This window comes from Phragmites australis, chromosome 16 (assembly GCF_958298935.1).
Source record: "Phragmites australis chromosome 16, lpPhrAust1.1, whole genome shotgun sequence".
Taxonomy (NCBI): Eukaryota; Viridiplantae; Streptophyta; class Magnoliopsida; order Poales; family Poaceae; genus Phragmites; species Phragmites australis.
The window spans coordinates 14,801,649-14,816,263 of NC_084936.1; the positions used below are offsets into that span (position 1 = coordinate 14,801,649).

Below are 14,615 nucleotides of genomic sequence, written 5' to 3' on the forward strand. Positions count from 1 at the left end.
GGTTATAAATACCTCACCCAACTGATGTGATGGGTATGAACAGTCAAGACACCATTAATTATATGTTCACTGTTGTGATCGGGATCCCAACATTTGGCGTCGTCCGTGGGGATCGAACCCACGACCACATGGTAATCCATCGTACCACCGAAGAATAGGAAGGGAAAAGCGAAGAATGCGGAAGACGTTGCAGGTGAAACGACCCATCCTGAGTAGCAAGGAGATGCCACAAGGGTCGAAGGGGCCGAAGCTTCAGTTGAGATTGCCACACCCAATTTTAATGGACAAAACCAAATACGGTTTATGTGTGTCCAAAAAATTCAACATACATAAGGACGTCAAAGGTGAAGTAACAAAAGCAATACTTTAACTTACAACCGATTAACTCTTACGTTAAAAACTTCACCTAAACAACTCTATTAGCTAAACTAAAGCAGCTAAACGACGCCAGCGGGACGAAAGCATCGGCGACCAAGCACTCCACAGGCACTGACCGGAAGAAATACTCCTAGAACACCAGGTTGTCATCTTGAAAATCTTCAATGTCTTCCACTGAGCAGTATATGTATTGTGGGAGATAGCAAGAGTGAACACATGGAGTACTCAGCAAGTGTGAGAAAATAATGATATGTAGGTTTTCAACAAAAACAGGCTAACACATGCTATATTTGCGTAAATACGAGTAAAGAAAATATATTTGGACTCAAAAGTTTTACGTAGTTATTAAATGCTATGATGCGTCTTCGGCGCACAGATGACCATGGCTGGTACATCCGCCATTTTGTAGCTGAGCACAACCACAAAATGACTGAGACCTGCCGGGAGAAGAGGCATTGGCCTTCTCACAAGCACCTGGACAACTACACCCGGGATATTATTAAATACCTCCGACAGAACAATGTCAGCCTTACTAAGGTATATTTGATTATGGCTAGCATGTTTGGTTCAGTTCAGAAAACACCTTTCACGAAGCGGAAGCTGAAGACCCTCTGTGGAGAGCTTGCAAGGGAGACTGCTGATAATGATGTGATAAAAACTATGGAGATCTTTATGAAGATTAGGGATGAGGACCCAGAGTTCACATACAAGGTTGACTTTGATGTTGATGGATCAATACGTACTATGATGTGGACAAATGGTAGATGTAAAATGCAGTATGCACATATTGGTGATGTGGTCACATTCGACACGACGTACAAGACAAACCTTTACGGCATGCCGTTTGGAATGTTTGTGGGGGTCAACAATCACTTCCAGAGTGTGTTGTTTGGGGCAGTATTAATGAGGTCAAATGTGTTGTTTGGGGCCGTATTAATGAGGTCAGAGACAATAGATAGCTTCAAGTGGATTTTCTGTGAGTTCGTTAATATGATGGATGGGAAGGAACTAGTAACCGTGTTGACAGGTATTATGTGTAATTGTTTGATTTTTAACAGCAGTGTGCTGGGACAGGCATTAGGTGGTATACTAACATTTTTGGAATGAACATGCAAATCAGGCACGAGCTATGGACGTGGCATTAGCGTCAGAGTGGAAGGGTGCGGTGCACAGGTGGTGCAAGTGGCACATGCTTCGTCTAGCAAAGGAAAAGTTAGGACCAATTTACAGCACAGACAACCCTTTCAAGGCCGAGTTACACAAGATTCTGAATGCAATGATGAGCATCGAAGAGTTTGAGCTTGCTTGGCATCAGGTGTTAGGTGAGTATGGAGTGGTAGAGCATCCATTTCTGCAGAGGATTTACCATGAGAGGCACAAGTGGGCGAAAGCATTCTTCAAGGATGTTTTCTGCGCCAAGCAAACCAGTACTCAGTGGAGCGAGAGCATGAATCATATGATGAAAGGTTATGTGCCACCAGGATCACCAATGCACCACTTTGTTACTCAGTACCTGAAGTTAGTTGCTGATCGAGATGAGCAAGAAGACTTCCAAGAGAGGCATAGTAAGCTGGTAAGGTTGCAGATGTAAATGTATAATTTGACATTCCATAGAATTCTTGGTTTGTCTGAAATGTTCCATATTGGTTTATTTGCAGGGCAACAAGAAACCACAGTTTAACAATGAGATTGAGCGGCATGCAATGACAATATACAGCCCTGCTATGATGGAAGTGGTAAATGAACAAATATTTGAAGCTGGGTACTATCGGGTAGAGGATGTGCAACCCGGATTGAATTATATAGTTGTGCATTGTAAAGAGCAAGGAAGGTCAAGTTGGATGCACAGCAGATTCTCTGTAAAAATCACCGAAGGTGGGAGGAAGTACCAGTGTGATTGCGGAATGACAGAGCACATGGGCCTACTTTGTTGCCACATAATCAAGGTATTGCAATAATTTGTTCATATATTGAATTGATTGATCTGATTAACAAGGCGTGTGAATGAATTTTGTGGACATATGAAATGCAGGTTATGCTGAAGCTGGATATCATGGAGATCCCGAGTGTGCATATATTGAAGAGGTGGACTAAGGATGCAAGGGACATATTGCCTCGTCACCTGGCGTTGTATCAGAAAGACAGTCCTGCAATCCGATCACAGACATTTCGGCATTGTTCGGTATGCATTGGTGCTCTCGAATTGGTCCAGATGGGAGACTGCAATGGTAAAAGATATGAGGAGTTAATGAAGATAATCAGTGAGGGGAAGAAGAGGTTGGCAGCAATTGATGGAACCAAAGATGGACTAACATTGGAGGAACAAGCAGCAGCCATGGCCAAGGCAAATGGTAGCCAGGAAGATACAGATAAAGGGAAGGAGAAATTGAATAGCATGGTTGGGTCTATTGGGGGCTACAATGGTGGTGTCAATGATGAGGATGAGTGCAGCTCTTCCAACTTCTTTGCATTGTCTCAATTGAAAGCCCCGTCGAAGAAACGTGGCAAAGGAATGCCATCATCAAAACATGATAAGCCAGGGTACGAGCTAGGCGGTGCAAATAAAGTGCCAAAGGATAGAGGTTGTAGCATCTGCAGGTCAAGAGAACATAATATGAGTAGGTGTCCAAACCTAATCGGTGCAAAAATGGAACCAAAACGTCCAGTTACATGCAGCGGATGCCGACTGACGGGGCACACGAAGTAGCAGTGTCAGAAAAGGCTCCAAAGTGCAGCGACAAAGATCCGTGAAATGATGTGATGGTGGAAGAATGTAGAGTATCATAATTTTTTTTGTTTTCTATGGTGCTGTAACACCAATGTAGGTCAGGTTTATTTTGTGTGTGGCTGAAGAATCTGTGCCGGCCATATCAATTTGTACGAATGTTTCGATGTCTTTTGAGGTATAAGTAGAATGTTATTTTGTTGTATCTGGAAGGCAAAATGAAATTTGTGTCGTGGGGCTGTTGCTTGGCTGGTTAGGTGCGCAATAATCGAATCTGAGGCGGATGTCGAAATTTGAATGTGAGGTAGGCGATTTTTTGAACGAGACGTGAAATATGTATAATTTGTCAACAGCACCACGTGGTTTGTTGTCGCAGCACTTGAGGTCTTTTCAATGGGCCGCATGTAGGCATTGGAACCTATTGGTCTAGGCTGAATGAGGAGGGGCGTACCCCGGTGCAAAATGCATGTGTGCCAATGCGAGGGAAACTGAGATGGAACCAATTCAAAATTTGAATTGCAGACCTATTAAGCCGAAGGACCTTCCAGTCATTTGGTTTGGTTTAGCAATGGCAGGAGTGAGTAGCGCACGCACAACAACGGCGAGCGGGTTGTCGATGGACTCCGTAGGTGCGGCGAGCGATGTTGCGGGTGGAGCAGACCAGGTCAGATTTAGTGGAATCCATTTGGCACGGGTATTGGTACATTTGCTTGCAGTTCTGATACAGGTCGTTGATATGTTTTGTTCCTTTGATGGCACTGAAGTATGTTGGCGGTGGGGTATCTTCGGAAGACTCTGCTGATGGAAGCATCAACGTTGAGGAACGTGTCCAGGAGATGGTTCAGATGGAGGCGTCGGGTAGTAGGAGTAAGTCTAGCATGTTGTCTGCAAACGACGCGGTACAACCTGGCATCCCATGTCATTCTTTGCTTGTCATGCTATTCAAGTTGATGGCAGCAAATATGACTTTTCAGGTTGATGGCTGAAATGTGCAGGATTCAGTGTACGCGATGGACACGGCGGGGAAGGAGCTTGGCTGTTCTACATCTCGCAATATGCATGTTGCGCGCAAGGTTGATGAGGAGCAGCTTGTCGAGGGGAGTGGTGACTCAGAGGATGATAACAAGGGGGCAAGTGTTGCCGTTGATGGAAACGGTGAGGACGCTATGTCAAGCAATGCAGCAGGTGTAGGGGGGCGTGAAGAGGTAGACGATGGTGGAACAGAAGTGACAAGCTATGTAAAAAGGGTAAGGAAAATATAGATAGGCGCCTGAAGGGGTTATGGCTTTTTTTTTTTGGAAGTGTGGTGTGATGAACAGTTCATTGTATTTTGACTGGCTAAGGTAGTGATAAGCTGTAATGGGCTTATAGTTTGGTTCGAGCGAATGTAGGCACTCCTGCTCAATTAGATTAGCTTTTGTGACCATTGTATAGTTGTTAGTAAGACGATGAAAAGTTTGGTTGGCCGTGTATACAGGGAGAGTACTGTGTAAATTGGATGATGCAGTAAGGAAGATATGTAGTAGTATGCTAATGGTAATGGCTGAAAAATTGTTCCATTTCGGTGAAAGGAGAGTAGCTGTTCATGGCGGTTGGAAAAAGGAATCGGCTGAGCTACGGGGCATTGCCATTAATGGTGGGCCCCAGCTTTTGTGACTTGAGACATTGCAGCTGCGAAAGGTGTGTATGGAGGTGCAATGTACTCGAACTGACCCAGTCATACGGGTAGGACAATGTGCATTAAATGAGGTCAGTGCGCCTTCTCCCCCAACCAAGGTTGTGGTAAAGGGGAGATTGAGGGAGCCATTCACGGAGTTGCCGTAAAGTAAAGATTGAGATGGTCGGGGCAGAGGCTGGTAAGCACGGTGGATTCGTTGGAGTAGCCGTAAGCTTCCACCGCAATCAAGCTCAATACATCTGAAACTTTCATCCCCTTGCAGGCTTCGGGATGGGCTCCGTGCGCCGCTCCCGTAGGTTGAGCCGGGCTTCGGGAGAGGACTCTGGTGGTAGTTGTTGGACAGATCGAGGAAGTGGAGGCCGGCATCTAAGTTCAAGAGAAGCAAGGCAAGAGTCTCCAATTCCTTTCCCTTCGCCAGAGGTACCGGTAGTATTGTATAGTTGCATGAGCCCTAGGACTGTGCATGAGGAGTTGCAAGGTTTAGATGGGGAAAAAATTGGATTGCTACGCGAGGTAGGTCTAGGTGGATTGATGAGTTTGCCGAGCATTAAGGTTGTAAATCGTGGTTTCTCACTGTGGTTGTTGTGTAGATTAAGGCCAGAGGACATGAAACTGCAGCTAGGTGACAACAGTTTCGCAGCTATCAGGGAGGAAGACATCAATAGGGTCCTAGGAATTGTCAGTGGAAGAGAGTTGGTTAGCAATGTGCATTCAGGTTTAGTTGAGCATAAGGTGAAGCAGTTGTTGGGAGTTCATGTACTGAACATTAGCAGTGTCAGAGGTGTTCTTGAGAACCTAAGAAATAAGAGTGGTCTCAATTCGGAGGAGAAGAATGCATTCCGGGTGGCGGCTGTTTTGGTTTCATTCGGTTATATGTTGTGGGCAAACAACCATGGTGGAGCTACGATCTGCAAAGAACTACTCGCTGCTTGCTCAGTTCCAGAGAAGTTGCGCATGACCAATTGGGAAAAATTCATACTACAGACACTGAGCAGCTCAGCAACAAAAATCCAAGATGATCTGAGAGCAGGTGCTGGTAGTGTGCTCCTAGGAGGTTGCTTGATTTTCCTATAGGTACATGGATAGGAGACATCTCTGCTGTAGCTTAGGAATTAATAATTGAATTAATTTGTTGAGTGAGAAATAAAGAGGAGTTTATTTTATTTTCCATGCAGATCTTGTACTTGGACTGCTTGGAATTTGGAGTATCTTCCGTGCCTGCAAATACCCTCCCACGCATAGCAGGCTACACAGCGGAGAAGCTTCGAGAGTTGATAAGGATGGATAAGTTGAATCAGGGTGCTGGAGCAGCTGCAACTTTTGGTCAAATAAAGGTAAGTTATACGAAAATGTCGTGTAAGGTTAGCATTTGGCTGGGATGGTTAGGCAATTATAGGTTTTGTGGGAATTGTTGCATGCAGAGAAGAAGGAATGGGGTGACATGAAGTCAGGGTAAGGAGAAGAATGTATCAGATGCATGTAGAGGGGCAGGTGAAGGGGGCGGGCCAGCGGATTCAGCGAAGATGATGAACATGGCCGATAGAGCTGAAGTAATGGCATTGCTAGAGCAAAGAGACAATTCGCTGTTGAGAAATTTGGCAACCCAACTGGACATGAGACGTCATGAGTTAGTTAAAGAAATATTTGGGCAGACTTGCGGTATAGGTGCAAACAAGGTAGGGACTGAGCAAAATGTTTCATCGTCAGTGGCACCAACTAGGTGTGCTGCTAAAGTTGACATTGGTATATCAAGAGACAATGATGCAGCAGGTATGTATGTATCCATGGTTGGTAATTGGTAAGGCATAATTCATCATGAAGGCATGAGTTAAAACTTATAATTAGTTAGAACGGTAAGATGTATTTAATGTGTGGGCAGGTGTGGGAGACCCTGGTAGGGTTGGAAGGGGAAATCGAAGGAATGAACAAGGGATGCGGTACAAGGTATGCGCGGTGCGCCGTAAGCGAGGTAATATAAATATTTGAGGAGTAGGAACATGAAGTGCAAAACGGTATTTATATGATTGAGAAACGTGTAATTTGTAACGGCAGATGGGACTGAAGCACGTGCAACTTTCGGAGGCACTCATGAATGTACTGGTGCCGAAGGTGAGGTCCAACTGAAGAAGAAGACGAAGGTTCTGATTGGTTATGACGAACAAATCAAGAGAGCAGGTAAGTTAAATGGACTTAAAAAATCTGAATTATAGTTTGCCATCAGGTACTTTATGGTGACTGAATGTGGCCATTGTGAGTATATTTTGCACAGGAGATAACTTGGGTACGACAGAGGTGCCACTGCCACGAAGCATAAGGAACAACAGTTTTATAGTATCGTGGATGATAAAGTCGACAGGATTTTTCAATAATACAGGTGGCAGTGCAATGAATGTACATGTTGGGTATGGGTATGCAGGTATGAAAGAAATAAGAAGGACCACGCTTGTGATTGTCGCATTGTTGACAGAAACTGATAAATGGTAAGCCTTGTTAATTGTAGGTACCTCTGGGATGGACCATAATAAGAAAGCATTGTTAAAAAGGACTAGAGTACGAAAGGAATGTAACATTAAGAGACAGCGCAAGAAGTGTGGGGTTGCGGAGGAACCACCTTTCCCATTTGGACGTAATAGAATTGAGGTTATACCAGAAGCGGCACATGAAGTATATGAATGGGTCATAAACTGTACATCAACTGAATTGAAGCGGTGAGACGTGATACTTTCTTGAGCACCGAATGCATCAATTGCACTAAGAAAAATATATGTTGCGTCCTTATGCAGAGAGTGGATAGCTCACACGCGCTCTAGTATGGAGACACGAATAAAGGGGGAGCGGCTAAAAGCTGAGCTGAGCATTGATGGCCGCATCGGAAATGACGTGTGCTCGCTGATTTTCCGTATTCTGGAGAGGGAAGACCATGAATTGTATAAGTACCGGGGGCTGAAAAGAAGTCGTCACTTCATTCCACCAGAATGGGGGGTAATTGCTAGTTTCATTCGAACAGAATTGTATAAGTACCGTAGGCTGAGTTGTAACTGACGTCTTTGATTTGTGTGTAGGTCCAGGTGTTGATCCAAGGCGACTACCTCAACTCGAACAAGGTGAAGGCAATGTTTATAGTAGCTGGGCTGGGATATGATCCAAAAGATTGTGAACTGGTAAGAATTAACAATTAGATGATCAGTTGCATTGACACTAGGGAGACACGCTAAAGGGATGGGGCGTGTCCCAGTTTATTGTTCCAGTATCAGTTGCAGGTAGATGGGTCTGCTACTTTTGGGATGTAGGCAATAGACGGCTAAACATCATTGATCCGGTAATGAGCACGTGGGAAGCGACCGACGTGGAGCAAAAGCACAAGAAATACGTTGAAATATTGCACGGAGGTTTCAGGGCGTGCAAGGAGCATTACTTCAGTGAATGGGACATAGAGACGATGGATTGGGAGGTGAAGTACATGTGCAGCATGAATGAACCATCGTCAACTAAGTAAGTGTATTACTGTGTTAATAATGAGGAGTGGTGTGCCCGTGGAACTTACATGCTCTATTCTGCAAGGCTGATTCTGCAATGCTCGTATTCCACTATGCACGGCATTTCGATGGACAGACACTTCACTATGGCATAGATCAGGTTTGCATTGCAGATGATGAAATGATGTTCAGTTAGCACCAGTACCAAAAGCATAACAATGTTGTGGCTAAAATTTCAGGAGTACACGAAAAAAGCACGGAAATATTGGATGTATAAACTACTCAATATACAATGGAATAGTGGGCACCTTCCTTCTGTCATGTGTGTGGACTTGACGTCTTGATGGTTAGAACTGAATGGCGTATTTTGGTGGTCATTAACAGTGTAGAGTATTTTGGGCTGTTAGGGCCATGGTCTAGAACTGGTAGTCATTTTGTGCATAAGGCTGGCCTATGTGTATATTCGTAGTAAACATGTTGGACTGAAAATGACCTAAATCATGGTGTAACCACTGGTTGTCTGGTGCTTTTGTGAAGAATATGCGCAATGAATATGGGTACCTAACGCTGAAAGAACTTGATATAAGCAGCAATAGAATCGAGCAATATGTCCATCTGGTGGTAGTGTAGAACGCTGATGAATGACCATGCATGATTGAAACCATCGTGGCTGGCGCACAATATGCATTACGCTTCTATATGATGGGAGGAAGAGGCATCCAATAAGTAAGTGAAATATTAAGAAATGTGCATTTGAGGTGGAGCCATGCAGTGGTGGCTACCATTGTGCCAGGGAGTAGCAGCTAGCAGGGAGGAAGATGATGGATGAAGATACTTGTTAAATACAGGTCATAACAATACATTTACACTTCTGCAAAGTCGAAAGTAACGTATATATACAAGAAAAAATGCAGCATCTCAGGCCGGCAGAAAGGTTGGCACAAAATGTCAATCCTTATAGTAGGTTAACACAAAGCCGATTTGGATGTTGCGGTTGTGGTGCGACATTGCGAAGAACAAACGCAGGGTGCAACAGTAAATCGGGAAAACAAAAAGCAGCAGCATCACTAAAGAATTGTATCGCTAAAAGTTGACACAACCAAAATGTAAACGTGTACAGGTCATCCATTAGATTGCATAGTTGAGCAAGAACACCTAGTACACAGAGTCGGCAATGATAGTTTTAAGGGGAAGTGGAATGGCAACATTGTTCCCAGAAATAGTCAGCGCTTCACAGAGAAGGGCATTCCGCAAGGAAGGGATTTGACCCTGAAAAGGATAAAAATCGAATATACTAATAAAGATTGTAATGGCAGAAAGAACATATAGAACTGAGAAGAAGGCTACTATTACCAATTTCAATGGCATTGCCAAAGCATCGCCTTTGAAATTCCGGGCACAATGTAGCATGCAGACACTAGAGTGCACACTAAGACAGAGAAAATATTCAGTGGTTACTGCATTGCGTTAAATTAGAGAGGGGGGTGGGGGCATAGCATGGCATACTTACATATCGCACGACTCAATGTTCAGAACTGGGAAATGCACCTGCCATGCATTGGGGTCAGGTTGCCAGTTATCAAAGAACGCGGATATGCATTTGCACAAAGCATCGAGAATCTTTTGTGCAGCATGCCTCTTCAAAGCAGTGTGAGGATTCGGGCCACAGGGGTCAAGCACATATATGACTTTGTTCCACATGTCAAAGGAGAAACAACACCACACTTGATTGATACATGCAGGGACCAGCATCCGCAAAAAAGGGATAAGATGAGCAAAAATATATGGGGCAGATTGTTGGGGCAATGTGGTACCAAAGTTTGCTGATTACAGCACTTACCATCCAGCAAGCAGATAGGTTGTAGGGAACATTTGCTCCAATGAATTGCTCCCTAACAGAGAGGACATTGAGCAGGTCGTACCCATCTAACGCAAAACACTTTGAAGAATACGTACAAGAAGAGGAACACTTTTCAGAGAGATGTGAAGATGGAAGGCAACAAAAAAGCAATTTGATCATATTGAACTCACATAGAAATCAGATTCAAAGAAATGCCTCCAGCGACATTTCCAAGAATTAGCGTGCATGTCTGCATCGAGCTGGGTAAAGCGGCGGATGAGTATGTCACACAACTCAAAACCCATAGGGTTTGAGCCTACCAACTGAGACCTAAAGGCCTCACCAGAAAGTTGTATGTACTTGGGTGAGTGGTGAATAATCCAATTCTTGAAAAGACGGATCAATGACATATAAGTCCATGGAATTTGTTAGTAAGATATAATAGGGATGGATACTTGCTTACCGCTTGAGATATACGTCAGTAGCAGCATACACCCAAGAAGCTAACTTTTGAGGGACAACACAGCCATTATCAGGATGAATGCACCCCATGTTCCATGGTGACCTAGCCTGTTCCCCAAGCATCAATTTTTCTTGCATATAGGGTCAGATGAACGTTGTCCGAAAAGAATTTTGCCATCAGGATCCTCAACCTCATCTGCACTGCACATCTGATTGACAACAGCAACCGTGCAGTCTTGTTTTAGCAAACGACGTGGAGTAGAAGGTAGTTCAGTAGTCTCTTTATGTGGGGGCAGGAACAAAATGACTAGTCAAAGTTTCCTGGTATGTAAGTTTAGGGCCAGCATGAAGAGGACGGGTTGCAATGCCTGCAAGTAAAAGTACATCCTTTACCTAGGCAAACATGTAGGTGTGAAAGCAAAAACCTGCGTGCAGAAAATGAAAATTATTTACCAGCACTCATGCAGTTGCGTTGCTTCTTGATTCCATATGAAGATGGACTAGAGGTCCATGTGTTAGGCGTAACATCCAGGGAACGTGAATGCTTGGGAAGAGGAGTAGCAGCACTCTCAGCTAAGTACAAGCATGTAAAAAAGGAATTATTTAGATACGTTAGGTAGCACAGTACATAAAGGTGTGATATACCGCTGAAGGGAGAACATACCTTCGGTATCTGATGGGTCGAGTTGTTGTCCAGTTCCATTTTTTGTGCATGAAGACCTCGGGCCTACAGTAGGTAATGGCATTATTCATGGTGGTAGAAAATAGATATTATGCACAGCATTGAGTCAAGACTCTTGACTGTTTATTGGTTCACCACCACTAGCAACTCACATCGGGGCAGGCGTGGGGGCATCAGGTCCCCCACATTCCTTAGAAATGTAGTCTAGAATGAAATCAGCTAGGGAGATAATGAGGTCAGAGACACCCTTCTTGTAGGTCACAGTGAGATTGAGGTACCGTGCATTGAACCTTAAGAATATCGGCCATTTTACTCCTTTCCTGCACATAGGTGTACAGATAATTCCAATAAGTTGTACAATCAAAAAGAGGAATGATATACATCTCAGTAGAGCATCCATGGATTCACCAGCTTAGGATAATGGGTTCGGATATGGTTAATTAGCTCCGTCTGATCAGTCAACAATGGGTTGGAGTAGGCAGGTAAGTGCAGTTGGGGCATGGTTGATGTAGGCAGCTAGACAGACTGGACCTCTGGAGATTTTGCTACATTGTCCTGAAGGGAAGGGATGGCCTCTGTCCTTGTTGCCTGTATATCAGGCCTTGACACACCGAAACACTTGTAGCATACCTCGGAGGGATCGCGCAGCTGCAACCAATGGAACAAATGGAGAGACAAGCAAAATAATTGCAAACGTAAAATATGAACTAATGAAGACGGTGCATGGAAGTACACACCAGGCTTATGCCGAAGCAAGGTTCCGGGCAACCATGTTGGCGATACGAATCAGCAGATATCATCTTTGACAGCATGTCAAAACTGAATTCCTTGATACGAGGCAGCTTTGCATGCGACATGTTCAGAGGGCCCAATTCCAAATTGTCAAGATAAAGAACCTGAGAAGATATAGGAAAATTATTAACTGTTGGACAACAAAATATCTTTGGAATGTGAAGTAGCTAGTATTTTTATTGAGGTTACCTGAAGGAATATATGGCATCCTGAGATGTTGGAGACTGTCCGCTTGCGTGCAAGATCAGATTGAATTTTCCTTGCAGGATCAACGAGGGCGTTCAGTACATGGGCAACCCAATTGAATTGGTATATTTCTTCCGACTGGCTCAAGGCTCCCCAGAAATTAACATTTACATAGTCATGTTTGGCAGAAGGAGTGAGGACATTGCCCATGGCAAAAACAATGAAAGCCACCTTGAAAGCCTCTACAAGCATCTTAGATGAGGTATTAATAATTTCCAAATGCAAAACAGACTCTACTGCTTTCAGACTACGTGGATGCTTATCAGACACTCCTATACTGCTCTGAAGAAAATTTATAGCTTCCTGCGTGATGAAGGCATCAGGACCTAATATATCCTTTGGGCCGCAGGGGATGCCAAATACAGTACTGACATCATCGGGGATCAAACGAAGGACACGGTTGTCATCTATGCGAATGGATCAGGCCTGGCAATCTAATTTCTGCATGAGCCACAGGCTAAACTTGATGTTTAGCTTCTTAATCCTAGGAAGATCTAGCATTCCACCAAAGCTAATGGACCTAACCAAGTCCTTCTTGTAGTCATTGAAAGTCTGAACAATAGTCAAAACTTCTTAAGAGAGATGCGCGAAGTAGCAGCAGATGAGGATTGGGCTTGTGCGTTGTCAGGTGACCCCCCGGGAGTTAAACTGCTAGAGTGATATGCATCTAATTCTTCAGGGTCATCATCAATGTGGGTTCGAGCTGTTCCAGGCATCCGCTGGGAAGGGGTAAAACAGGTGAGCAAAAGAACAAATTAAGAAAAATGAAAAGCGTAGGGCATGAACAGTAAGGATCTGTGAAAAATGCTGAAATCAGAAGAATGGAAGCACGCACCTCTACGGTTGGCTCAAAGCCGGCAACATGCATCTTATCCGTCTACCGGAGGCGGACGTCAGTTGAAGCTTAAATCAATGGAAGCAGTGCTTGGTGAAAATATGCTGAAATCAGAAAAATAGAATCAGCCACATATACTGTTTGCCTCCTACCCAGCGACACACATCTGATCCCTATACCGGCATCGGGCGTCAGTTGAAGCTCGCATCAATGGAGGTGGCTGAACTGCGAAGGGGGTGAAGTGAGGGCGAATTTCCTTGCAGACCTTAGAGGACCACCGGCTCTGGAGCTCAACTGCAGAGGATTGGTGGCAACATCGTAGGTGCACGGATTTATTGCAGCGGTGGGCGGCGGGGGAGGGTGGGGGCGCGAGATTTTTTTGGAATGCAGATGCGGGAACGAGTGAAGAGATGCGCGAACAAGATAAGGGTGCCGATTTGTTCGATTGAACATGCAGCGCAAGGGACAAGACAAGCGGTGCCCGATCAGTATTATGTGCTGCCGAACAGGACAACCCCACACGGCCATAATTTCCACCTAGCGCTGGAGAGAGAAAAGAAAATGTAAACTTTTCCATGGCACGAATCTCGAAGTGCACCAACGAACAGGATAACCACCTGCTTTCAGCTCCCGCTACAAAACGATTTATTGTGGTATCTGTCGACATTGCCCCAGTAGCAGGATGACTCAAGGCTAGCAATATATGTTGTAACGACTCAAACATCAGTGGCCCAGGAACACAAAATTGATACATCCAACTGCTCAACTAACAAAAAAAAAAAACAGAATGCTTATGCAAACACGTTTTCCTCCACCAGTTTAATTTGCTACTACGTTGTTTAATTTAAATACAGAGTCCCGTTTAAGTTGCTCCACCAGTAGTGATAAACAAGTTAGGTGAAAGTTAACTTTGGTTACGCTGTCTCGCCTCATTGCTTTCTCCTTTATCTCAGGAATCTCGTCCTCGATTAGCATCAATCGGCATACGCCATTAGGCATTATGGCCAGCCGCCTTGTTCAGCTCCCGTCCCCATCCAAACTCCATGGGCGAAAGCAACGTTTCACTTGTTATCATACGCAAATAAGTTAGGAAAAGGGGTTAAATTGAAGACGAAAAGGCGCAAAAGCCAAAAAAAATGGTTGTTGTACGAATGAGTAAGAACTTTGGAATGTCAATTAAAACAATACTATTAGTTTGTTAGGTGAGAATCAACCCTGTCTCTAATCATTTTCAGAATTGGTCGTTAGTTAGACCCTACCGCAAGTAGTGCACCAGTTATTTTCTGTATAAATATTATACATGTATACTGATACTCTTGAGGACCTGGTCATTTTGCTTGACGGAATCCATGTGTACATCCTATCCTACACGACACTTGTAGAGCATATCTAATTTTGCAGCACATGTGCAAGCTTTTGTCTTGTGCTCATGTTCCTGCTCTTAGAATCAGTCGGCAGACAACACCTTCCTGTCGTGTTTCATTGCTGCTCTCTGTTCTTT

General features: G+C 44.2%; 1 protein-coding gene and 2 long non-coding RNA genes across 5 annotated transcripts; 1 reads left to right on the top strand and 2 right to left on the bottom strand.

The window, feature by feature from the left end:
* The first annotated feature begins 4,962 nt into the window (after nt 1-4,962).
* Nucleotides 4,963-7,841, top strand: LOC133895871 (uncharacterized). The gene is made up of 8 exons (XM_062336390.1): nt 4,963-5,855; nt 5,957-6,115; nt 6,203-6,551; nt 6,661-6,750; nt 6,834-6,956; nt 7,051-7,197; nt 7,282-7,489; nt 7,565-7,841. The coding sequence occupies exons 3-8, from the start codon at nt 6,305-6,307 to the stop codon at nt 7,821-7,823; spliced, it is 1,074 nt and encodes a 357-aa protein (XP_062192374.1). The 5' UTR covers nt 4,963-5,855; nt 5,957-6,115; nt 6,203-6,304; the 3' UTR covers nt 7,824-7,841.
* A 1,268-nt stretch (nt 7,842-9,109) lies between these two features.
* LOC133895873 (uncharacterized) lies at nt 9,110-10,478 on the bottom strand. 2 transcript variants are annotated; one of them, XR_009905668.1, is made up of 3 exons: nt 10,289-10,478; nt 9,611-10,196; nt 9,110-9,526 (listed from the first exon to the last, which is right to left on the bottom strand). It is a non-coding gene; the product is annotated as an uncharacterized LOC133895873 (long non-coding RNA). The 2 variants fall into 2 exon arrangements; XR_009905667.1 differs by having other exon boundaries at nt 9,611-10,478.
* A 1,520-nt stretch (nt 10,479-11,998) lies between these two features.
* LOC133895872 (uncharacterized) lies at nt 11,999-13,559 on the bottom strand. 2 transcript variants are annotated; one of them, XR_009905666.1, is made up of 3 exons: nt 13,294-13,559; nt 13,115-13,218; nt 11,999-12,137 (listed from the first exon to the last, which is right to left on the bottom strand). It is a non-coding gene; the product is annotated as an uncharacterized LOC133895872 (long non-coding RNA). The 2 variants fall into 2 exon arrangements; XR_009905665.1 differs by lacking the exon at nt 11,999-12,137 and adding an exon at nt 12,328-12,998.
* Between the last annotated feature and the right edge of the window lie 1,056 nt (nt 13,560-14,615).